This window comes from Sinohyriopsis cumingii, chromosome 9 (genome assembly GCF_028554795.1).
Source record: "Sinohyriopsis cumingii isolate HCF-2022 chromosome 9, ASM2855479v2, whole genome shotgun sequence".
In the NCBI taxonomy this organism is placed as follows: domain Eukaryota; kingdom Metazoa; phylum Mollusca; class Bivalvia; order Unionida; family Unionidae; genus Sinohyriopsis; species Sinohyriopsis cumingii.
In genome coordinates, this window is record NC_142969.1 from 105053843 (window position 1) to 105081286 (window position 27444).

General features: G+C 36.3%; 1 protein-coding gene across 1 annotated transcript; it reads left to right on the forward strand.

Moving 5' to 3' along the window:
* Positions 1-3005: 3005 nt before the first annotated feature.
* Positions 3006-26565, forward strand: LOC149792405 (uncharacterized). The gene is made up of 3 exons (XM_089970975.1): positions 3006-3166; positions 13834-13995; positions 22066-26565. The coding sequence occupies exons 1-3, from the start codon at positions 3100-3102 to the stop codon at positions 22332-22334; spliced, it is 498 nt and encodes a 165-aa protein (XP_089827101.1). The 5' UTR covers positions 3006-3099; the 3' UTR covers positions 22335-26565.
* The last annotated feature ends 879 nt before the right edge of the window (positions 26566-27444 follow it).

Genomic DNA, 27444 nt, shown 5'->3' on the forward strand with positions numbered 1-27444 from the left:
GCCTAGTTTGCCTATATGGTAGCGCCGGCCCTGCATACATACATACATACATACAAAAATTCCAGTTCCGCCTCGGAGCAAACCTCTGTTAAAAAAACTCTGCAGTTTGTCAGCAATGATGTTATATAAGTAATGGTATCAAAGTGACTAATAATAATGCTGGGCAAGCTCCATAGGTTCACGCAGGTAAAATAATGTAAATAAGCAGAACTGATGGCTTTATTTTCGAATATACACAGGTATACTGCGTGTCACATGGTGCAAATAACAATCGCCTTAGATCACGATGAGTTACCACACATTGTTAATCTGTGTCGATACTGGCAATTTTATGGATTTTTCCTCTTTCATAGAAACTGAATGAGGGTAGTAATACATTATGTTACAATAATATTTATTGTTTGCAAACTCTGTGTGTGTGTGTGTGTGTGATTTGAATTTTTAACGTACCTTTAACAAATTTTCAGTCATATAGCTACGATGTATGCAGTGTGGCATTTTATAGTGATGTCTAGCACTGTAGCATTATGCCACAGACATGTAGCATCATGTACCACCAACTCACACTGTCCTGACACCAGGGCAACCAGCCTTACACTAACCTCTAAATGCTGAGCTCCAGGTGAGGCATATGCTAGCATAATTTTTAAGAGTCTTAGGTATGACTCAGCCGGGATTCGAACTTGCGAACTCCCGCATTCGAGGCTGACGCTCTAACCACTTACGCCACCTGTGCGGTCTTTACAACCTGCAAATTATCTTTGTCAGTCTAGACCCATCCAATATATCGTAACTCAGAGCTACAGTTCTTTCTTTCCTCCTTGTGAATGTAATTTTTACAGACTGTGTTATCTGCATTTATGATTCCGCTCATGCCTTACCAAACAAATCACACTTATAGGAAGAAATTTGATGCATGATTTGTCTCATAGAAATCCCTCTCATGATAATTTAGCAGGTATCTTTCATTCTGACCCCTCTCATGCATAACCTAACGAATCTGATTCCACTCATGCGTAATATAACCAGGACCTCGCATTCTGGCCATCCTCTTGCATAATTTAGCAAGTCGATCTTATCTCATGGCATCTGGTGCATAATCTAACAGGTGCCTTTCACGGTCATATCGAGGTGGCCTCACACCATGAACGAGAGAGACTGATTCTACTAAACAAAATATGAGAAGAGGTAACTGTCTGATTCTTCGAGGAGCTTCGATCAAGAGAGATGGGTTTTGTTTTATCAGCGTATTTGCCTATTCCAAAACATATCAATATATGTACATCAAATACTTTTTTCTGATGTATTCATTAAGCTTTTGTTTTTCATTTTGTCTTTTTCTTAAATAAATGAAGACAGGTATGTAAGTTATGTTACAGCTTTCATACCTCGCAATTGAATTTCCCCTGTAAAGTTAAGGTGGGCTGTAACGTATGAATGGCACTTCTGCATTTCAGGACACATCCGACCCACAGCCACTCCTCGGGCACTGCTGGAGAGAGAGAGAGAGAGAGAGAGAGAGAGAGAAACAGACAGAGAGAGAGAGAGAGACAGAGACAGAGAGACAGACACAGAGAAGATAGTACTGTTAGTTGTCGTAGTAGTGGTGGTTGTAGTAGTAATAGTGGTGGTAGTAGTAGTAGTAGTTGTAGTAGTATCTCATCCTTATAGAGTGTTCTACAGTGTCTCCAAGTTTGAAGTCGTTCAGGTTGCCTCTTTTACCAAGGCGTATTATATTTGTCTTTTTATAATTAAATTTCCGCTGTGTTTAGTAAAAACAAAACACTATTGATGTTCATTTAGTTATTTACTATAATGACATAAAGATGACTTTCATGTTCTGCTAAACTGTGTTATGATGACACAAAAAAGCAAATACTTGTCCCATTGCAAGCAAAGGTAGTTGACCCAGTGTCAATATGGTTGATAGCTACATGTGTATTTCAGTGTGTTCTCCCGCTTTCCTGTTTTCCACATCAGGAAACGAAAATTAATTTAAAAAAGGTAATTAAGTAAAATTCGAATAAGTAATTAAGAAAAACTCGAAGGAAGGTCCGTAACTCCGCCACTGCAACATTTTGATGATAAAGGTGTGCATAATATTTATCCGAATGCAATTAAAGCGAGAAAGATCTCCTGTTTATAGCTACATATTTCAGTAGAAATAGGGCAGGAATTCTGATAGTACAAAGTTACACCCAGGTTAGGAACTCGACCTACCCAACCCCTGCTGAACGCGAGACAGCCGGAACGTTTCCCATCGAACGTTTTCTTAACAGTAAGATGGTTACAATTAGGCCCTAAGGACGCTTAAAATACATGACTTTTTAGGGGCTTAGCTCCCTGGGGCGCCACAAGCGATTCCATTCCAAATGTCATTTGCCTCCTTTGTTATGCTCCCCATTCAAAAAAGGATTTTCTAGGATCCGTCTAAAACCCCAAAATATCATTTGAGAACACTTTATTTTTTTTAAAAAAGAGACACTAAAGTCCTGTTATGTTCAATTGGGTCATTAAGTTACTTTTAAAGGAAAATGTAAATATTTTCATTGAATAAATTAGTTAACGGTTCTTTCGTGTAAAGATGAAGTAATCTACTGTAATATACTATACCTTTCACATCCATCCAAAACAATACGTTATGTATAAAGGTCACGGCAAATCATCATCATCATCATCATCATCATCATCATCTGTATTATTATTATTATTATTACAACTACTACAACTACCACTTCTACTACTACTTCTACTAATATGGACGTCTTTTCCTTTTACATCATTATAATCATAATTGTCATCGTGGTTGTCAGCATTATCTTCGTCATCATCTTTTCTTTTTCTTCCCAAAATCCTATTAAAAAAAATAACCCTCTATTGTACAGACTTGCCTACAAAACTTCTTTTTCTATTCTCGAGGTGAATAAATGTAGCATCTTGTTTCCGGATACGCGCAAGCAAACACTCAAAATCAAAAATTATATCACAATACCATTGGAGGGACTTGGAATGTCATTATGTCATACGGGTAGGGCTAATTGCGCACGCGTGTTTTAATACACGCCATTACCTTGCTTCATCCTTGAAAGTAAAGACGCGATGAGTTCGATTTCAGCCTTCAGTGTTTTTGTTCTGGGAATCCTGACTCTACTGGCTCAATACCACGGTAAGGGACATATTCTACTGTAGTTTCTGGGGTTTGTATATGTAATGATTAATATAGTACCAGTGTCAAAAGAACAGGGAAGTGATATATACTCTTCAGGGACATAGAAAAATATTGGTGTCACCCTTCATTACTTCTGTAAATGTCTAAGAATCAAGAAGGCGTGCTAATGTCGGGTACTTAAATGATGTTATAACTTCGTATGCGCTCTGTACAAAAGTTTATATATCTGCAGATTATATACACAAAATATACTAATCTATCACTAAAGCACTTCATAAGTATTTATTTATCTTTCTACGTATCTCTCCCCACCATATCTCTCACACTTATATACCTCATATGTTAAGGCTATGGTATGATGTATACTCATAAATCAGTTCCTCGATGATCTGATATGAAGATGACAATATATTCTTGTATATCCTGTGCTGTACACAATGGGCATCGTATTAGCAAGGTGCGTGCAATGTGATCTTAATGCTAGGGTCTAATGAGACGGGTTGTACCTTTGTAATTATAGTTACGCTACGAATAGGATGAGTACTCATTCATCCCACTTTAACGTTTCTGTTACTATTATGTAATAGTGAAATAACTGAAATGTAATCTCTAGTAAAGAAATAATAGGAACAGGCATGCAGTCAAACATATAAGCATATATAACACAAACGTACGTGTGTGTATATATATATATATATATATATATATATATATATATATATATGCATGCATGAAAACCAACAGACATAACACATTTTCTGGCTGTTACAAAATTTTCTGTAGTTGTTAAGATAGTTCAGAGGCTATGAAGAGTATTAGTTGTTCTGTCCTGGAAATATGGCAAGTGCTACCTTGAAATTTGCTTATGGATTAATGTGTTGACGATGAATGATTCCTTCTGGCTGGTAAGTGTATTATTTGTCATTAAATAGTGTAGGTATATTTTTTATTCAACTGGGGCACAATGGACATGCTTAACAAAATTAGAATAAAGCATGCTTGACATAACACATTTTCTGGGTGTTACTAAGTTTTCTGTAGTTGTTAAGATAGTTGAGAGGCTATGAAGTGTAAAGGTCTGTAGTCTATGTGCATGGATCAGTGTTTTCTGTCATAGTTCATTTCACACAGCATTGAGAATTTTATCCTATCTGTAGTACAGTCATTTTTAAGGTCAGCGTCATTAAATGTAGCAAACAATATATAATTTGTTTCACACGAAGTATTTAAAACTAATTACGTAGCTCTAGCTACATTTAATAACGCTGACCTGAAAATGTACTGAGTTAGGCCTGCATATAGGATAAAATTGACCATGCTGTGTGGAACGAACTAGCATAATACCAAAAAGCTCGAAATCGTATGTGTGTGTGTGTGTGTGTGTCTTTGTCTCTCTCGAAATGTTTTTGTATGATGTGTTCTCAAAGATGGATTTACCATAAGTTACTATGTTTTGTTATATATTTGTTGTTGTTGTTGTTTTTGTTTTTGTTTGATTTTAGAACAACTAAGTCAGGCACAGCAGATGACAACGAGGGTTTCTTTTGTTTAAAGTAGTTTGAGCGCGTGAACACGTTGACTGAGACGACTGGTCTGAGATGACTAGACAGATTAGAAAAGTAAGGTTAGAAAAACAGATCTCTGTAGCATGGGTGAGAAATGAATGTATCAGCACTTTTGAATTGTAACTCTATCTACCATCAACCACGCATACATACATACATACATACATACGTGCGTGCTTGCGTGCGTGCGTGCATGCATGCATGCATACATACATACATACATGCATACATACATACATACAAGGGAACAGTTCTCTATTCAGAATGTTCACAAGAATATTTTCACTGTAAATTTATGATTACATTTATATTTTTAGTCAGTTTAGCTATTTTTGATGAATATTGGTAACAGGTTAGTGTTTCACTAAAATATCAAAATGCTCGAACTTGGAATAATCTTACATTGATACAAATATAAAACTACAATCTTAATTCTGTAGAAACGTCCATGGAACTTGAATGAGACATTAATCCCCGAAACAATGGCGAGGTTAAAGATTCATCCCCTCATTTCAAGGTATTGTCCAACCACAAAATCAAAAAGCGAAGTTAAAGATAAAATGGTACTTTTAAAATGTATTACTTAACCAAAAAATAATGGCGTGTTAAAACTTAAAAATGAAATTATTATATACTATTAGACCACAAACCAATGGCGGGATGAAACGCTGACGATTTTACCGTGTATTTTGCATGTATATAGAATTTTACTCTTCCTTGAGTTGACGTACTACATCAACTCTTGACTACATTCAATTTATTAAGCTTACGTGTTAATTCAGCTCCTGACTACGTACGACTTGGTGTATTCGTACTTACGAAACATGTACTTATTTGCTAGGTGTGTGTGTGTGTGTGTGTGTGTGTGTGTTTAACATAGCTTTAAGATTTTTTTCGCTACGATATCTGCAGTGTAGCAGTTTATAATGATGTCTAGCTCGGGGGTATCATGCCGCAGACATGTAGCATCATATCCCACCCGTGTCACATTATCCTGGCACCAGGCTGACCAGTCCTGACACTAACCTCTTACGGCTGAGCACCAAGCGAGGCGGCTGCTGGTACCATTTTATAAAATAAGTCTTTGGCATAACTCGGCCAGGGGTTCTAACTCTCGACCCCCTGCATCCGAGGCGGACGCTCTAACCACTGTCTAAAGTATGAACCTTGTTATACATGCACGTACCTAAATTAATGAAAACAACAATTCATTAAACCTTTGAAATTTTGTGATCGAATTGCACCGCTCTAACACCACACAAGTTATCTGAAATATATTTTATCTTTTATTTGTTTGTTTTTCGGGGGAGGGGGGCATTTGGGGCCTATCATTTTGATCCAGTTATGGGTTAGTCGGACGTGACAGTCGCTGCGTATTGGCCTTTCAATCCAATTATTATGCCGGTTTTATTTATGTAGTAAGGGTATTCGTTATTTCCGTGGCATCATAATTGGAATTCAACCATTACACACACAAAAATATCTACAAGAGGCGTTACTCAGACTTAGAGTATAAACGGTCGTATGAAAAATAAGCGTGAATTGTAACAAGCCTTATATTTTTTAAGTTTTGTTGTTTAGTTTTACTCAAATCATGAATTTCCATGCTTACAACACATCAGAAAAATACATTTTGGGCCTTATTTATTTAGTTTTTAATTATTTTACCTAGCACAAATCTGTATATACATCTGTAGGCCGATAAATCTGCCCCACACGTGTAATGATATTACTGAAGGTTTAGGGACTGACATCTCTTTCATTAAAGTGTGCAAATATTTACATACAGTCTCCTCTGCACATGTCGGTGTACATTGTATACACTTACTGGTGTATCACGCGGCTTTTGAGCTACCGTCGATTGGAGTTTTTTCTTCTTCTGGCGGTATGTACATAATATTTCAGGATCAAATCCTGTGTTCGGCGAGTCGTAAATCTACTTGGAAAAGCACGACCCTCTGTCATGTAGCCAGCTTGAATTTCGTGTTAGATACGGTTATACCAAATACAGGTAATGATCTAAACGCAGTACGTAGCTGTGTTCCTGAAAGATTTACATGCAGCGAAATTGAACATTTTAATAAACATGTAACAGCATACCCACAAATCACCCATCGGTATCAACTTAGATTTGGGGTGGGGATATTTATCATGCAAGTAGTTATGGAAATTATATATTAAATGAATACATTTACAATACATTCAGAACGTTGAATTTAATAGGGTAGGGTTTATAATACTAAGGTACTAAACTCTAACATAACTTTACGGATGCAAATCGAGTCTTAACCTTTTTGTTCCATTAAGGTTGGTCTCCAGAGACCCGGATGTCAAAACTGACTCATGATCTGAATGAAAGAAAATAGATTCACATTCCCACGTATGTGACAAAAGCCCATCCCACATCAATGCGCACAGTCAACTAAATGAAATCACGTTTTCCCTGTTTGGTCGTGGACGTCTGTTGTTTCTTGCAATTGTTGTGCAAAAAACACGATCATCTTTCCTAAGCAAATCTAATTATCTTTAACTTGAGCCGTCTGGGTGTCGTTTCTAAACCGGTTTTGTTGTATGGGATAATATATCAAACTGATGCTGAGGATGGTTATAAGACTATCTATACGTTTTTTTTATACATTGTCAGGAAGGCAGCATTCGTTATTTGACTTGTATTTAATTAAAAGGCTTTTGATGGATGCCTATGAAACAGAACCTCAAGGCACGGTGGCTTTTCTCGTTGTTTATTTAACTTTTAATATGCATGTAACATTGTAACTAAAACTAAAAGTGTCTGCGTGTGTGTGTGTGTGTGTGTGTGTGTGTGTGTGTGATTTGGATTTTTAACATAGCTTTAACAATTTATTTAGTGATATCGCTACGATGTCTGCAGTGTGACATTTTATAGTGATGTTTAGCACTGGGGCATCATGCCGCAGACACGTAGCATGATGTCCCACCCGGTCACATTATCCTGACACCAGGCCCACCAGTCATAACACTAACCTCCTAATGCTGAGCGCCAAGCGAAGCAGCTGTTAGTACCACTTTTGTAAGTCTTTGTTATGACTCGGCCGGTGATCGAACCCACGACGTACCACATCCGAGGCGGACGCTCTAACTACTAGGCCACATGCGTGGTCTATAGAGAGAGAGGGGGGTAGGTTGTTCGGTAAGTAAATAGAGATAGATAGATAAGTCATTAAACAACGATACAATCTCCATGTGACCTCTATAATGCATTTTCAAATGTTTATATACCAAGAGAATAACATTTTTAACAAGGGAAAATCAATTACAAAGTTTACGAATGTGGAAGCAGGCTGGGAGCAACAATGTCTCACGGAAATTTACATATACAATATTATGCTGAACTTGCTCTCTGAGATTTGTTTGTTGCATATTTCTCGTGTTACCATCCTGGCAACGTGTCTAACTGACGAACAGGCACAAATAAATAGTTAATAGCAAAACATTGTGTGGATATACATCGGCACCTCCGGAACACTATAACCAGCGGACGTTGCTTCTGGTGAGATTCGCGATTGGAGGTATCTGCCCTTTTTCGGGCAAAGCCGTCATGTTCCGACTGAACAGTGACGTTAAATTTTTTAACTAATCGGTTTGTTCCCTATCAAACAGTCCGTACCTCCACTACCAGAAAATGTGAGGTTGTATTCAGTCTATTTTCTGATGCCGGAATTGTGAGTGGTGCGCAGACAAATTGTCCTGTTTGGTAATGACCATGAAAGCCTGCAAGCAAGTCGTCTTGTAGCAAAGACGGCATCAACAGAACTGAAAGAGAAAGGCTTGGGTATAAAATTTCATCTGTGTAGACAGAAACCACGGACACTGGGCAAAGCCTCACAGTTTGTCGAAGAATTCCAACACCAGCTCCCAATCTGGTGAGATTTGTCGACATTATACTTATATAAGTGCGTGTATCAATAGTAACATTGTTCGATTCAATTTTCCGGTACAATCCGCCATGGTAAATGAGAACTATTCATATAGAGAAAATCCACACCAGTACATGGTTTACGTAGTGGCAACTGTTTGATGAAGCCTATCGAACCTTCAATTTTCTGTTCATTATAAAGCGTCGCTATGACCACTTTGGACTTTTTGTCTGTCAAGCCAAATTAATTTGATTAAAAAAACTAAATATATGACAAACTTTCTGAGATGTCTTATAAACTTCATAAAACATATTTTAAAATGTATGATATATTTTATAAACTTTATTGGATATCGCATATACTTTATAATCTATGCTTTATGTATATCTTTGAAACAAATGTAAGTCGGGTATGGTACAAAATGTATAAGTTCTTGCTTAGAGTTTATCTGATTACTTTTACAAGACATATTATATATATATATATATATATATATATATATATATATATATATATATATATATATATATATATATATAAATTTGCTTTGTAATATATATAATGTAATTTATAAGCAAATTAGATGTCATGAAAATGCGTATATAATACCTCATACAATGTATCTACATTTGATGAATTATATAAGATGTACATACTTATTTAAAGTTACAGAAAGTATCCTCTTTAATGATATATTAGTAAGTCATGAATATATGCACATAGATCGAAACAACTTTAGAAGGAACAATTTTGCAGCTATACTAAACTGGCGCTTTTTGTATGACAAAAAAAAAAATATGTGGGCAGCGTGAAATTTAAGATGGGTCACAAAAGGGTTAGGTTTTGGCATTTTCACTTCAATCTACTATGAGAAATGCAAAACTTTGTGTGGAATTTAATACGTTTCCATGAGTACTTCTTTATATAAAAGAAGTCTGCGATATTATTGATTCTAAAATTGTATTACAAAAACGATTAATCAAGAGATAAAAAACAAGAAACAGGCCGAAATTGTTTAAATTTGCAAGAGATATATTCTTCTCAAGATGTGTATGTGTGTGTCTGCGATTTAGATTTTTAACGTAGCTTTAACAATTTTTTAGTCACATCGCTCGTATGTCTGTAGTGTGGCAGTTTATAGTGATGTCTAACACTGGGGCATCATCCCACAGACAATTAGCATGATGTTCTACCCATTCACAATATCTTGAAAAAACGCCGACCAGTCCAAACACTAACCTCTTAATGCTGAGCGCCTAACAAGGCAGCTGTGAGTAACATTTTTAGAAGTCTTTGGTTTGACACGGCCGGGGTTTGAACCCGCAACTTCTCGCATCCGATGCGGACGCCCTAACCACTAGGCCCGTGGCTCAGGATATGCATTATCTATCATCGAACACAGTACAGGATTGAGCTCTGCTACACACAAGCATATATACATGTAATCAAACTTCTAAAGTATGCAGCTTGAATTTCTTCTTATACAATGCACATGCAATCATCATTAGAGCCTTATGCATCCCTAGCTTGTACCAAGCTAAATGAGCTGCACCCTGTTTATATTAATTATTAATGTGCAAAATGAGTCCATTTACATATTAAACTGTGTATCGTATCAAACCATGTCAGCTATCTCATAATGGTTTTATATATATATATATATAGAGAGAGAGAGAGAGAGAGAGAGAGAGAGAGAGAGAGAGAGAGAGAAACGATTCGTAATTTTTATGGGAAGTCTAAAGACGTTTATGAGATATCTGAATTAATATTTTATATGATATATTCTTTATTAAGGTACCTGCATAGTAATAGAGAATTGCTTGTACTTTTATGGTAATTATATATAACTATGTATGTATGTATGTATCTATGTATCTATCTATCAAGTGAAAATTTGAATATCAAAAAAATTTAAGGTAACTAATATTCTTGATATGTTAAGAAATGCATAACATATCGTACATATTGAAAAATGTTATAAGGACTGACATGTGGAAGATATCTTATTTAATGTTTTAAAATGAACTATAATTTATTTGAGATATCTTGCCTTTCGATTAAATATTTATTTATCTTTCTGTGCTTTCTATGTATAAAAATGCTATAGCAACCATATACAAGTTGGAGAAATAAATGTTGGAAATTGCTGAAGTTTGGGGTATAGAAGTGATTTTAGGGACACATTAGAATTATTTTACAGCTACTTTATTTTGTCTTGTCGAGTAACTTCTATATAGTACATAATTTTATGTATGTATAACAATTTATTTGAATTATTATAAATTATTATTTTACAAGTTTTAATATTTTTAATAAAAGGACTTTATTTTTAATTAAAGGTCTTTATTTGACGGCGAGATAAAATACCTTACGGATTGTATAAGAACACTTTGACGTATTTTGTTGATTTGTTTTAATGTTTTTATTTTTTATTTTATTTATACTTTACACTGTTATAGAAAAGCAGGAAAAATCCACAACGTAGCGAAAATATCTGCATGTATATTTTACCTATGTGGTAGATACTTAGCACATAACGTTCCCTATTACATGCTCAAGTGTCTATGCCATACCGCCACAAATAATGTGGTATCTAGTTACTAACGACTACACGAAATAAAATGATCTTTATAATTACTGATGTGCCCAAAATGTATGGTACATGATGAATGTAAAGAATAACTCATTCAGAAAAAATATACAATGTTGGGATCAAGAAAGCCTTGATAGTCACAGCTGACTATTTGTTGTGCTTCGTTTCATGTAAAAGTAAACGTGACTATCAGAGCAATAAAAATGTCAACTTGTTAATGTGGTCACAAATCGAGTATATCAAAATGTGATAAGGAGAAACCATCAAACTTTCGGCTTTGACCGTTGATATATTACAGAACTCTTCTATGGTCCACTCCAAAAAAATTCTTGACGTATAACACGTCTCTGCTAAAACTAACTTCACAGGAAGTTATGATGTATTATTACACATGTATGCTAAGATTCAACCAACGGAAAGCTATGATTGAACGTGAATTCGGAATAATATATTGCCCTAGGGATTTAAATGACGCCTATTTAAACTGACTATTCGGCAATGTTATGAAAGGTCTGTTTCATAAATCTAGCTGTAAAACAATCCAAAGAAATTCAATCATTTTTAAATTTCAGATTACTCATTTTCTTGCACAATGCCACGTGGATACATTCTCAGTGTGCGGCTAGTTTTATTACTATTTTTATAATTTTTTTTATAGATTTCGGCATCTGACATTTTCAGTTTGTATGAATCAAACCAGTCTGCGGCGGTCGAATTTTTCTACAGTCTTGTTTCTTATCATATACATTTCAATACGACATTCACACGCAAGCGAACGAACGAGATCTCTACAAGTTACCTCCCTATCAATACCGAATGGAGAGAGAGTGAGAGGATGTTTGTGTAAGATTTTACAAAATTAAAATAAAACGTTGTGGCCTTTTCGCATCCCATGATATTCCCACACTCACAGACGTTTCGTAAACAGTAAATCAGTCATTAGGTAAGCATTTTAATTTCTGGAGCTTTGATATAAATACTGTATATAAAACAGAGACACTGTGCAAGCATGCTTCGTGTATCCTATTACTATAAAGAGAGAGAAATCGACTTACAATCAATTTACATAATTGCAGACAGGGGCAATGTTTTGTTTGACTCAGATTAGTGCCACACATTTGCTAATTTTATAAAGGACTGCCTGTTATTATTTATAAAAAAGTTCTCTTTTTTCCTTCGAATTTACACTTTCCCTCAGTTTGGTTATGAAATTTCTGACAATATTTAATTTTTTTGTGTGAAGCAGATACAATACAAAGGATGAAAAATAACTTTCAGTTTTAATGTGCACATCAGAGACTTCTTTTACTTGAAATACAAGCTGACCAATTCGTAAAGTTTGAGAAAATCTTCATTTTTTTCTTCTCGTACTTTCATAAGACAACGGTCAGAAAATTGCAATTTATTATAACTGCATTTTAACAAGAAATGTCCGCATAGAGGTCTGTGAAAACCTTTCAGTTCCAGAAAAAAGGCGTTGTAGAAAAGATAATGAGAACATACAAGCCTTTCAAGGTTTCGAAGATTAGAAAAGAAAAACAAATATAAAACAAGGAACTCCAAGACATTTTTATTCAGTGAGTCCATGACTGCAAGCAAAATGAGTTTGTTTTGTTTGGATTTGTTTTTAAAATTTGCGCATATGGAGGTATATAATGCCATTTGCCGAATGATATAGCTAAAATATCGCTATTTGGACGTCGTTCGCTGTGTAGTTTGGCAGCTATCACGATAAACGTAGAGAAAAGTACAATTATAAACTCTTAATTGTTAGTGCTATCCGCATGTAGGCCGCAGCTGTATGGCGAAGCGCCCAATCGATTTTCCGTCTGTACATTCACGACGCAAACTGCACTCGGTTCTCCTATGAAGATCATATTTCAATTTATATTTATTGGAGACGACAAAAAATTGTTTTGGATCTATAGGATAAGCTAGAAATAGAATTATATAGTGTACTGTAAGTTTGTTCCCCACTAGGGCTTTAGCTTGTGGATGAGTGGTTTTAACAACACGATGAACACATTATTGGCTTTATCATGTCAAAGAAATTACAGCTGTGTGCCTTTTCTAAGGACACACTGAGCGAACTAACCCCGCTCGGCCTGCGCGTATATCAAAACATTGATCCTTGGTTTTCGAGACTGACGCTCTATCAACATTACTAATGCGCTCCAGATTTATTGTGTGTGTGTGTGTGCGTGTGTGTGATTTGGATTTTTAACGTAGCTTTAACAATTTTCTGTCATATCGCTTTGATGTCTGCAGTGTGGCAGTTTATAGTGATGCCTAGCACTGGGGCATCATGCCGCAGACATGTAGCATGATATCCCACCCTGTCACATTATCCTGGCACCAGGCCGACCAGTCCTAACACTAACCTCTTAATGCTGAGCGCCAAGCGAGGCAACTGTTAGTACCATTTTTGGAAGCCTTTGGTATGACTCGGCCGGGGATAGAACCCATGACCTCCCGCATCCGAGGCGGACGCTCTAAGCACTAGGCCACCGGAGCGGTCGCCCCGATTTATTAAGAATATGTGTGATTGCAATGAATGAGTCCGAATATAGTAATTACATAATGCCTCATTAATTTCATTATATTTCACAGGTGTTTCAGGGATCCAGTGTTACTCCTGCAGTTATAGTAAAAGCACCGATTGGACAGTTGATTATGAATGCGTAACAGCTGCAGCTAATGTGACAAGGGGGACTCCAAAGCCAGCTTGCCCTACCGATTCAAGCTGCTTTGTCAAAACAGTGTATAATAAAGGTATATACAAAAAAATTAATCTCAAAGTTATATTTTTATATTATATTCCATCATTTATTCCCTCGATGTTTTTGTTACCATAATGTAGACAAACTTCTTCTTTGTCTTTCCTGTTCGGAGGTGACCATGAAATCACTAATTCTTTTGGTTTGCGTAGCTGATCAGTCCAATTTGGAACTGTATGTAGCTCCCTTAACAGCATATGTTACTTCGATTTTCTTGATCAATAGGGCAAGTGCTGCAGTTATGAATTTCACGTTGCTAACGCTTTTGCACTGCCTCTGCGCATTTCCTCAGTTCAATGTCTACAGCTCCAGTATTGATAAGAATGCACCAGGTCGAACGATCCTGTACGGGACTTTCCCAAGACTGAAGGTCAATGTTGAAGTGAGTCAAGAATTATTTAAGGGAATCTTTGAATACTTTCTTTTGACAATCACCTTCAGCTCAACACAGGCGATACTCTTCAGCTATCCTGGAGTTGTGACATGCCCATCTCGGCTGTGGTTTCATCAGTAGTGTGTGGATGCTTGGAATGTTTGTCCGCGTGAGAAGGGGAGCTAATTTGGAAAAGGTTGACATTCTTAGCAAAGCGTATGTACACTGTCAATGTTTCGTAAGCATACAGACAGTAGCAGTATAAACCTTCAGTTTTATTTGTAGACTAATACCTCTGCGCTCACACACAATTGCACATAATCTGCCAAAGGCTACACTTGCTTTAGCAATTCTGTCATTGAGGCTGCACGTGACAGTGTGCTGCTGGTATAGGAGAATATGTCCAATGAGTTTCGTCATTTACTTTGTCGGTAGACTACGTAAGGCTTTCCTTGTGCAGGTTGGTACAACACCTATTTTGTTTTGATAGTGATTTTGAAACCGAAATTATCCATGTCAGACTCAGATTTAGCATTCAAGGAACAGTCGTCAGAAAATAGGAAATAATAAATAGTCAATTCTTGTAACTTCGTGTTTGTATGTAGCCTTCTCAGATTGATACGTTTCACGTCAGTCCGGTATCTAATGTCAAACCCAGTGTCATGGTCACGGAAAGCCTCAGTAAACATGTCAGAGAGCATGCTATTGAAGAGGGTTGGAGCCCAGCATACATACTTGCTTGACGAAAAGGCCATCACGGAATTGCAGAACCATAACGACGAATTTCTCTGATCAACCAGATTTTGCTTTTGTCAGGACCATTCATGTCGTGTACAGGTTGAAGTTGTGTTCATTGCTGTTTACGAAGCTGCAAACACTGGAGTTAACGAGCTGCAAACACCTTGTGTGTGGTCCTTCGTCCTTTTCAGAGGCCACACTGACTCTCTGGCAGGAGCGCTGTATCGATGTGATGCACAAGGCGATTCAGCAGAATTCTGGCGAGGATTTTGCCAGATCTTGACAGAAAGGAGATTGCCCGGTGGTTTTTGGAGAAATGTCTAATGACATTTTGCTTGTACAAGTGGGACATGTATGCATCTTTGCACTCTTAGGACATAGTTTATTAATTCCCAATGGACTGGAAGAGTTCGGTTAATTTCTGTGCCATGTTTGACCTTCTGGCTTTGTAGACTTCTGATGATATGACATCTTCTCCATGTGCTTTGCCACTTGAAAACAGTTAAATTGCTTTCTCAGTTTGAGTCTGCGTTGGAGGATCAGCAAGTTATAAGTTGATTTCCACTTCGGGTAGTCGATCAATTACCTCCTAACTGATAGATGACTGTTGATTGAGGATGTTGTTGAATCATACTGCTCATCGTTGAAGTATATTTTCTTTTGTACGTGAGCGGTTTGTTGCTGTCAGCACTCATTATTGGAGTTGTTCGTGATGACTGTAGCCCTAAAATAGACTTCAAAGCGTCATATATGTTCTTCATGTCATTCTTCATATCCACCTTATTGCTCCACCATGAGTTGTGTAATTTTATGAGTATGCATTGGACAGTCTTCTTGATATTGTTGAAGGGTGTCTTCTTAGATGATGAACTTATGTCTTATAAACAGGTCCTCCGAAGTCTCTGTATGGCTGCGTCGTTCTTATCAAACCAATTTTGATGTTTACGTTTGGTGGGACTGACGATTTTTGGTTGCAGACGATGAGTATACAGACTCTCTGACTCATTCTCTGGGGTTTTTGACATTCTCTGAGTACAGGTCGAGTGTATCTAGATGGCTGTACAGTTGGTCGACGAATGTCTGTTGCACATTCTCCTGCTTCCATTTGGAGATGATAAACTTTCGGGGCACCTTTTGTGATGTGGTCGTCTGCTAGGATGAATCTGTACATTGGGTGTTTAGACACTATGAGTCTGTGGTCAGTCCAGCATTCTGCATGTTTCATGGCCTTGGTTACTCGGACATCCTCCCTGTCCCTTCTCCTGACGATCGCATGATCAAAGATATGTGAGTGCTTGGAGCGTGAGGATATCCAAGATGTCGCATTGCGGTTGGCAGACGGAATATAGTGTTGGTGATTAGCAGGTCAATGTTTAGGGCATTTCCTCAGTAGATGAATCCGTTGTTGTTTCAACATGCCAAAAGTCGTTATTATCCATAACATCATGATATGTCTGGTTATCTCTGCCAACTCTGGCCTAAAGAAATCAGGAATGATGAGCTCTTCTGCAGAATCCAGATCTTCATAAAATTTTACCTTGATCTAATCTGAGTTGGTCGTCGTGGGTGTATAGGCGCAGACACTAATGTCTTTCTCCAGACAATGGGCGTCCTTCTTTCTATAGTCTGTCATCCGCACCTTCTGGGAGAGTTGTCAGCAATGCTTACTAGCTGTAACGTGACGTGAAACCAGACATCAGCCTCACGTCGCTCTTCTTAACTTCGTTCACCACAAAGGAATGTGTAGCCAACTCCTACTTTGCTGATTTGTCCTTCTTATATTAGGCGAGTTTCATTTGTGGCTGCTATGTGTTTGTTGAACCTAGTCAGTTCAGTTCCAGCTAGAGCCGTTATTCTCTCCGGTCAATTGGCTTGTGTAATGTCCGTTATTTAGCGCTACTTCTAGGCACATAAGGCGAGTCGAGGCACCTTTGTCTTCTTGCTAGGTTTTCGACCGCTAATCCCCGTTAGTGTCAGTAAGCTACCCACCCTTAATATTTAGGACACCTTTACTAGCCCTTCCTCATGCTACGGAGATGAGCAGTGTAATCCTAAAATGGGATGCCCACTCATTTCGGAGGCTGCCGAGTTCAACGTCGGTGCAGGGACAAGTGACCTTATGCCCTGAGCCACCTGTGTTCATTTATGTTCCTAAAGCTCCCATTGGGTCCAAACCTGCTTCTTTTTCCGCTCAAAAATCTCTACAGGACTTTAAGGTATCAGGTGTGGGACGGAAATGTCGAGAAGTCTAGCAACGGGACCCGATGCAAGTGATGGCGATCAGTTCGTACTGCACTTAAAATCATGCTAGGCGCTGTCCGAGTGGCCAAGTGGTCTAAAGCACTAACCGTTACGTATCACTGTCATCTCACCTCTGTTTGCTTGGGTTCGAATCTCGGGTTCGACCAATGTGGGTATGTGAGAAAGCTTGCCAGTAGCTTCTGGTGGGCCGGTGGTTTTTTCCGGGGTTTTCCCGGGTTCTTTCTCCACATTTATACTGTCCGCAATGTTTGGCCTATCGTATGCTGAAAAATGGCGTTAAACGCTACAACAACAGCATAAATAAGTTCAAACAGCACATTAAGTAAGAATGTTTGTCAACAATTATAAGGAGAATTGAAGTCAAGGAAAAATGGAAGAACATATATAAAGGAAGACAATGAAAAAAGATTGATACAAACACCAGATACAAGAAGGAAAAATGGCAAAAATGAAATAGAAATAGTTCAAGACGATTAAGTATGTTACCAGCAAATTATATCATATAAAAGGAATTGGTTTCCTCAATACAAATCTGAAATTCGTGAAAAGCGTTTGATGTTTGTGCAATCATAATAATCGTGTGAGGTAATTTATATTATTATATGCTCATTTTTTTCCCCGTTAACTTTACATTGTCAGAATCGTTCAGTATTACCCGATACTGACCTGGCGCGACAATATACATATAGCATTCACGTGCATAAAGGAACTACTTTCTATTGTAAACAAACAATGGACGCAGACGCCACACAAATCATGTACACTCGCGTAAGAGGCTCTTTACGTTGTGGTTGTTTAAATTTCTTTCTGAATGAACTAAAACATGTTTCGTGGACTGTCACATACCAGCTGCTTTGGCACAATCCGCGTTGATACAATGTTACAGATTCAGGCTAGCTACTTTATATAAGATACGCAAGACCGGGTCCTTATAAATAACATACATGTGACAAGTCATATACTGTCTTCTTTAGCTGGTGATAAGAATGGAAAAATAAAATATACTTACAGATTTACATCCTGAATTTCCTCAAAATGTATTTTCTTCATTCTGCAAATCCGAATTACATGAGCCATGTCATAAGTTTTCAATCTGGATTACACATTTCGAAATTGTGCTGTAATTTCGATGATAAGTGCAATTGCATCCTCGTGTTGAATCTAACGTAGAATCTTGTGGTTTTGTTGCGCTTCTCTTCTATCTAGATTTTCCTTTTAAAGACTCGTAATCCTAGTATAAACTTAAACTATATTCAGATTTACCTTTATATTAAAAACAGGACAGTTTCCAGATTAAACAGTAGTATTAAACAGTACTGTCTCAACCAAATACAATGTTATCCTTTTTTCCCAAAAATCTGCGACGCAATGATATATATTTTTAAAAAGAGTAGAAAAATACATTTAATTGTACCTCAGTTGAATAAAAGAATCTGAAAGATGGCGTGCATGCTTTTTAAAATATTTGTGAAAAAACACATCCGTTACTCTCTTTAAATAAGGTTATAATTATTATTATTATTAGTATTAATATTATTATTATTATTATTATTATTATTATTATTATTATCTGCAAATGAACCACATACTATTGAAACATTAACGTATACAAGAATAGCATATAAGGAAATTTGCATATTTGATAATTGAGCATATTTGATAATTGAGCACACCTGTTTCTTCTAGTTGATTATTTATTGAGTCACATGGAGTACGACATGAAATCGGTGCCAAGGGTACGAGTTGACATTACTTCAGGTTACAGTGCATGCCAAACAAAAGCATTACGACCAGAGCTCGTTGCCTTTAATTTCGATCTATCAAATAGATATGGGTTAAGTTCAGCCAGGTAATTTAAGTGATTCATCGACAACCCACTTGATTCGACGTAGGAAACCAATACAAGAATCCTCTTCATTCACCGTGACATAAACCGATAAGTCTTGTCCCATGGGCCTAAAACTCCAGAGAGGGCTACCCCCAGGATTTTAGAAAACAGAGGGAACGCAGATATGCTTTCGGGTGAAATTTATGATCAAAATCGACGATTAAATGCGAAGGATCGCCCTTTTACTTGCCTACTCGAGCTCAGATACCGAGTATTGGCACAAAGCAACATTATACTAATTTCAACAGTTTTCAGAGAAGTTATACAAATATTTCACGAGTTTATCAGGTCAGTATATAGAGTAAATGTCTATCTATGTACAGGGTTGATGTAATTAAAGTCGGGTTAAATTTTGATTTGTAAACAAAATAACATACAAGAGAATTAAAGTAATAACGTTTTTATTTCAAACATCAAATTGGTGTACTCCAGTATAAAAAAGATGCAGATTTACAGCTTACATGTAATGATTTAATTATGATATCATTGAGAAAAGCATCATCAACCCTCATATGAAAATCCTTATAACGACACAGCATGAAGAAGGAATAAATCACGTATTTCCTGTGGGTAAAGGTGGGATGGCAAATATCCAAGCAAGCCCTGCAACTGTTGGGGGAAGGGTCATGGAGACGAGCAGACCCAGTGGGGTCCAAAATTCACATCAAACAAAAAGTTTTATTGTGAGGTGGCCCAAAACTTTAGTTTTGTGGTGGCACCCAGAATTTCTTGCTACGCCACTGGAAAGTAAATATACAAATTGGTATTTTGATAAATTGGTACTGCAACTTTAAAGACTCGTAAAATTTCCAATGTCAATCCAGAATGATCCTTCAAACGTAGATGTGAAATTTACGGAAAACAAAGTCCGATTTAAGATACCACATGGTGACAGAGTACATGAAGTAGCTTTAACATAAACAACTACAAGAATGTGAAACTTTGACAAAATCTGAATTCAGTCATACGTTTGAAAGAATTAATAAAGTATTGACATTTGCTGGAAATAAATGTAACTAATTGACGGTGGTTGCGCATGATTATTGACAGCATTGAACGATCACTTATTAGACATAAAGTATACTCATTCCATGATTATATATCGGTTTAAAATAAACCGCAACAAGGGCACAATGCAAATAACAACATTTAAAAGAGCTTCTCAGTCTCGAAAGTTCATTTGCTTACAAACATATTATACAATTGTAGGAAAACTATTATACGGACAAAATGAGTTGAAAATATACTAAAATATTTAAAGAATGGTAAACCGAACAATCTATATAACACTAAAGAAGGAAGCAAAATAATTTCACTACAAAAAGTTTATGTAAATCTTGTGGATGAACAGTGACAAATAATCGTAGCTGACATCGATGATTTTGAAAAATAGAAAGAGTAAAGATGAATATTGTATGTTATAAATAAATAATTTTTAAAACTACGCTTGCACTTAAAAATGTGAAAACCATAGGTAGATAAAAGTACAAATATACATCTTTAAAGCGTGAAATGATCAAAAGTTTCAGTTTGACAAAGTAAAAGAAATTTACAATAATAACGCTGGGAAATGAAAATACTGACGAATTTTTAACTTACTCAAAAGGCTAGAAAGTCAATGTATCTCATTTAAGCGAAAATCAGAAAATAGGTTGAAGTCGGAAATATAGTGGGGGATGTAATAACATGCATTATTGATCAATATACACGAGTTGCTTCATTTGGAAAACATTAAGTTAAAATATGTTAAAAATTTGAATATCAAAATACAAAATAAATTTTACAAGGGTTTCATTCCTGACTTAAGAGAGGAAAATAATTGAAATCCTGCAAAGTAATTCGGCGATACATTCCTTTATAAACTGAAGGACTTGAACGTGTATCTATATCAGATGGCATGATTTGGGGAAAAAAGTTACATCTGCATGACAAACAAAGAATGGATAATTGATGTTGTTGTTGTTGTTGTAGGGTTTAACGCCATTTTTCAGCACAAGATAGGCTATACATGGCGGCCAGTATTAAAGGTGGAGGAAAAACCCGGGAAATCCCCGGAAAGAACCACCGACCCTCGAGAAGCTACTGGCAAGCTTTCTCACATACCCATATTGGCTGAATCTGAGACTCGAACCTACACAGACAGAGGTGAGATGGCAGTGATCCGTAACGGAGAGCGCTTTAGACCACTCGGCCACTCGGGGCCCCCAAGGGATGATTGAAAGTATGAACATGTGAAATGGAAAGAATATTATGAATAGTTTGAAGCCAGTCAAATTGTTATGCCATTAAATAAATGTGCCAATAGCACACGTCCAATTTGGAGACGAAGTGTCAAAGGTGTACAGATTCAACAGAGATGTCTGAAGGAAAGCAAATAAATAATAGTACTGAAAATTACAGGCTTAATATTTTGAATTATTATGAATGTACAGAATAAGCAAAGGAACAAAACGAAAGATAGAATATAGGAGGAATGAATTAATGTGGATATTATGTTAATATTGCTCGCAAGCCAGAGGAAAAATAAACCGTGCTGCTTGATCTCAGTCTTGTATGTTTGATGTTTTATAAATTCATCAATGATGATACTCTTTCAACATTTTTTCAGCCATATAAAGAAAAGTGAATCGATTATTCCATGAAAGAAATACCAACATCAACGATACATTTAAACATATCATAAAATACGATCATATAATCAACACCACCACAACATTTTTTTTACTAATACATGTGTTTGTTAACAGCTGTATCGTTGTACAACATGCCATTTACTTTCAGGCACACATTTAATATATTTTCAGGTGATATGCGGGTAACCTCAGCACTACGAGGATGTGGAAAAGATGGCACGTCGTGCAATGATAGAACTTGCTGTGATGAAAATGGCCCCTCTTCAACGTGCTGGACGGTGTGTGATACGGATTTGTGCAACGACATGGATGTTTCTTCAAAACCGCAGGGATTAGGAGGCATGAATATGGGTACATGTCGCTTGAACAATTACTGGACACTGTTGGCTTGTACTGTCATTGTGCTTTGTAAACAGAGATTTTATTTGACAAGATATTAATTATATGCAGTTAACGTGTTAGAAATCAGATTACTAATTCCTAATTGAGCAAAGGCAGAGTGACAGTCTCGAGTTGGTTTGGAGGGATGTGTTTGTTCTAACCATTTTCAGAATGGTGAAGCACTCTATCTAGTTCATTTTAGGTACTTTGGGACAAACCTCAACATGCAGCCTCTCTGCAGGGCCGACAAGAGCTGGGAGAGTGCAACCTTGGATATATTCCCGGTCGAGCAACACTATTTAATTTCATAAAAGAAAAATTTGGTTGGAACAAGGGGAGAGGCCTGGGTGTTTCTTACTCCAGGACACGTGATCGCTGTCTACGGCCCTAGCAGCAGAGAGAGTGAACAGACCTTTTTGCTGAAACATCATTTTGAAAACTAAAACCTCATAAGAAAAAATGAAACAAAATAAGGTCAGTAACGCCAAACCAAAGCCTCTAACTTTAACGAGAGTTTCTCTAATTGGGTGAGTTTTTTTGTCACTTTGTTTTTGACGTTTGTGTCTTTCTAAATTAGTATGTGAGTTCGTTTACCCGCCGGACGTTTCATTGAGGTCGCAACCTCTCTACTGCTATAATTAAATCATTTTTATATCAACCACTTATTTTTTCAAGACCTACACGATATCTTGCTCTGTGATCGTGTAAATTTATTGTTATGAACCCGTGTGGAGTAGATTGTGTTTTTGAAAAGAATTTTTTGAACTTAATCATGTCCATATCCCCACCACACCAAGTCTGATGAATATTTCACAAAGTATGTGTATCAACTCCATTAAACATAACTAAAATATTACAGTTATCTCTGATCACTTTAGGTATTTGTGTGTATCGTCGAGTAACATATATCACTCAGTATTTTTATGCCTGCCTCGAGAAAATATTCCTGCTGTTGGATTAGTTTGTTTATCTAACATTACTTCGTCTTATACTACGAGATTATTAATAAATTATCTACGGACGGTGCTTCATCAATATCAGTTATAAAATTAATAATATTATCGCCATCTTTATTCAATAACTTTGCATTTTCATTAAAATCTTTAGAACATCGAAACATCTCTGATCAGAAATGACGGAGCTACCAAATATAGCTTATCCTATTTCACCCATCTTATTGTCAAATTAAGTAATAATTGCGTTTTACCGGACCCCGATGGACCTATTATTATCATTATGATAATTCGATAATGCTGAAATATGTTTGACCGGCTCTTGATTTCGTGTCGCTGAGAAATCAATGATATCCATGTTGTAGAAATATAATAAATAATATGGATGTATATTGTGTTCGATGTAGAGCATCTACCCCCACAATTGGATTAACAACAATAATAACAAAAAACAAAAAGCGTGCACTTACAGGTAGTTGACTCATGCATTAAATTCCATAAAACATAAACCTTTCAGAGAATCATTAACTAATTGGTTGGTAAGATCTGCAACGAAAGGTAAATTATTATTCAGAACCGGTAATTAATCAACCGATTATTGAAATAATGGACTCAATTTACTTTAGCCAAAGAGGATATTGGAGGGGTAGAGAAACGATTAGTAAACTCGCTGATGCAGCAAATGTTGCACGTTCTGCTGCTGAAAATGGTTAGCACGACAGGAATTATGGCAAATTTTTTCAACCATAACCTTAAAAAAGTTCAGCATGCACATTTTGATCTCAGTACCCCTAATGAAGTTCATCAAGCAGATATTTTCTTTTGCCACATGATACTACTAAAATTGGAAAACGTCAATTAACAAACAAATACGCGTTAACTGTCGCTGACGTTGCAAGTAGATATAAGGAAGCTGAACCATTTTCAACTAAAACAGCAACTGAAGTTTCTTCTGCTTTTGAATGAATTTATCAACTAGGACCCTTATAATGGCCACAACTATTATAAGTTGATCCTGGCAAGGTATTTCTTAGTGCAGTATCATCTCTAATGAAAAAACATAACGTCAAAATTAGACCAGGATATACTGCTATTCATCGTGATCAGGCAAATGTTGGACGATTTAATCGAACACTTGCTGAGCGGTTATTTGGATATCAATATGCAAAGAAAATAATTCATAAAGATACAAGATCCCACGAATGGGTGGCGAGATTACCAAGTGTGATAAATGCATTAAATAATTAAATTACTCGAACAACTTCAATGAAACCTATTAAAGCAATTACAAAAAGAAAACATATACCAATACAACGACATGACTTTTCAAAAAATAAGTATTAGGTAATGTTACTGTAAGATATTTATATGAACCCGGTGAACTTGAAAGTGGTAAAAAAAGAGCGACTGATCCTATTTGGAGTATTACAACACATACAATTTCTAGAGTGGTAAGATCCACGGGTAGACACGCAATGTATAGATTAGATTCAAATGCTCCTCAACGTGAATTTGTAAGCGAGCAATTACTTGTAATTCCTGAAAACACACAATTACCACCACGTTCACCTTTGTAAACTAGCACCTCGACGTCGACTACATTCAAGGCAGGCCAGCATCACATTTTCGCGTGTATGACCAAAATTACTATTAATTCTGTCTACACTGAATAGTCTTGGATTATTATTTGAATACTGCCACAACATTTCTGTATTACAGCTCGGACAATGATTATTTTGATGTTGTTTCAATGTCATGATAAATTCAGCTTCGAGATCAAAGTCATGTTTAATTTTTTGCACACTGTTTATAACCAATTGTTTTTTCTTACTATGTCATTGTCAATAACATCGCTATTACCATTAGTTCTGTAAAGTTTATGACGATTCTCCTCAGCTGAGATATTCTTCTGACTCGAGACACTGCGAGATAAACTAAATTTGACCATTGGATATGAATCATCGACGATCCAAACATTTGTATCAGAGATAGCTAATCCTTCTGATGAATGAATTGTCATTGCGTATCCTCGCGGCCATGGAGATTTTTCCATGGTTAACGCGCTTTCAACACCATTGACAGGAACTAAGACAATATCATTTAACTCGAGATTTTATTTCTCTGATGATCCTGGTATATCAACGTCGATATTCTGCCGTCGCGTATCAATAGGTCGATAACACAATGTTACGGGTAGATTTGAAATTTTTTAATTATGTAACATAAATAATTGTTGTTGAAGTTTATCACGATCTTTCTACTTGCAACTATCAAATCATCTCCTCTCCATAAATTCCAAAAATTGTTTATATGAGTTTCTGAAATTATTTCACGCATTATTTCACATTGAATTTTATTTGGTTGTTGTCTGATTAATTTCAGACTCTCCTAATTATGGATCAAGTGCTCTAGGATCATCAGTTATTTCTTCATAATAATCTATAAAATTCCTCAGCCATTTATGTGGAGACATTCCAACAAAAGGTGGTGGTTGACCATGATCGCCGCACATTATTACAGCAGTATATTTGTCAATAACCAATCAAGAAATATTTTTAACGTTTCTAATCAAACAGTGCATATTTCATCCCAAACGATAATCACTGGAATATATTTCTCTCCCGTTCGTTGAGGAGTCCATTTCTCTCCCTTCTATCGAAAGAATTTATGATAAGTACATGATTTAAAATTTCTTTCTCTCATTTCTCTTACGAGTCTGTGTGTAGGTGTTATTGCAACAATTTCCGAACAACTGTTCAAGAATAATTCGTTCACAAGAGTTGTTTTACCACAACCACTAGGCCCATTGAGATAAACTGTTTTATGCTAAGCTACAGGATCAATTACAGATGGTCCTGAAGACAATTTTGATATTTGAATTTTTTGTTAATAAATACTCTTAATTTCAACGTCGCCGAATTCAGAATAATTAAGTATAACTTCTTGTTTTATTTCCCATTCACCCCATAATGTATAAGTGCCGATATGTAGTTGTTCTAACAATCTTGTATTTTTTTATTGATACAAAACGAATCCGTAGCGACTCTAACTGCGGTATCAGCAAATCTGTTTATCACTGATAATAGATTTATCGAAACGTACGCGAGCAGTGAAGATCTTAAATGCGCAAACTACGGTGACTCACCATCAATATAACTCAAAATGGTACCTAATTTAGTTCCGTCTGATAAACTAATATCAATTCGACTTATAAACGTTTTTCTATTCCTTGTATCAGCAATTATAAAATCTGGTTCAGCATCATCTATAATCAATATTGTACAATGCCGTTTACGATCATATGATCCTCCTTGGGTGAATTTACCGATTATTTTTCTGCCGAGATCTTTTGCGATTTTATTCTCAAAATCAGTTACATCAGGATTTTCATCATCAGAATATTTATTTTGTTGTGGTAACCAAACGTCCCTCTGCGGATGATATGATATAATTGCTTCACCTACTGTTAACAATAATAGTATTTTTGCATCGAGAATATACCGTAAAAATAATGTTTGTCTAACCAGACATAACAAATCGAATGAAGATATTCGGCAAACTTAAATGACTCGATCGAAGTGAATCAAGTCAAATCAAATTCCGGCAATGGTCCATTTATCGATACTCTGGTCATTTCGTGTGTGGGATGTCCAACTCGCTCAAAATACTTAGAACACTCTCCCATACCAAGAAAACATCCCGAATAACATGCAAACATATCAATTGAAATAACATCTCTACAATCGTATTCATTATCCCATAATCCACCGTGTCCGTGTTCCACACAGCAGCGTTGTATTTCTTCAAGGAAATCCAATCGTGTTGGTTTCCTCGAATGTTTCTCTTAGAAAAATGAGCAGCAACTGACTGAACAGTAAAATAATTACTCAGTAATTGTTCAGCCCTGACATCATCAGGGTCATGAGTATATTTTAAAGCAAGACTTTTCATTTCTTCGTAGAGAGATTCTGTACGATAAATAACACCATTAGGCCGTACAAACTGATCATAATTTCCATTCTCGGAATTTTAAAACAACGATACTGGTACAGGATTGTTTTTCCATATTTCTTTAATAAAATCAAATATATCATCGTTATAAAATTTAACAGTTCAATTTCGTGGAAATATTGTTACTGCATTAGTCCAAGCATGTGCATTATGATCAATAATTTCAATCGAAGCTCCTTTTGATTTATACTTTGACTCGTATTAA

What these genes read in the sequence shown, in the direction of transcription:
- LOC149792405 (XM_089970975.1), top strand. Translation starts at nt 3,100, where the DNA reads ATGAGTTCGATTTCAGCCTTCAGTGTTTTTGTTCTGGGAATCCTGACT. An exon ending in TCTACTGGCTCAATACCACG is followed by an intron (nt 3,167 to 13,833) that starts GTAAGGGACATA and finishes TATATTTCACAG; the next exon opens with GTGTTTCAGGGATCCAGTGT. An exon ending in CAAAACAGTGTATAATAAAG is followed by an intron (nt 13,996 to 22,065) that starts GTATATACAAAA and finishes ATATATTTTCAG; the next exon opens with GTGATATGCGGGTAACCTCA.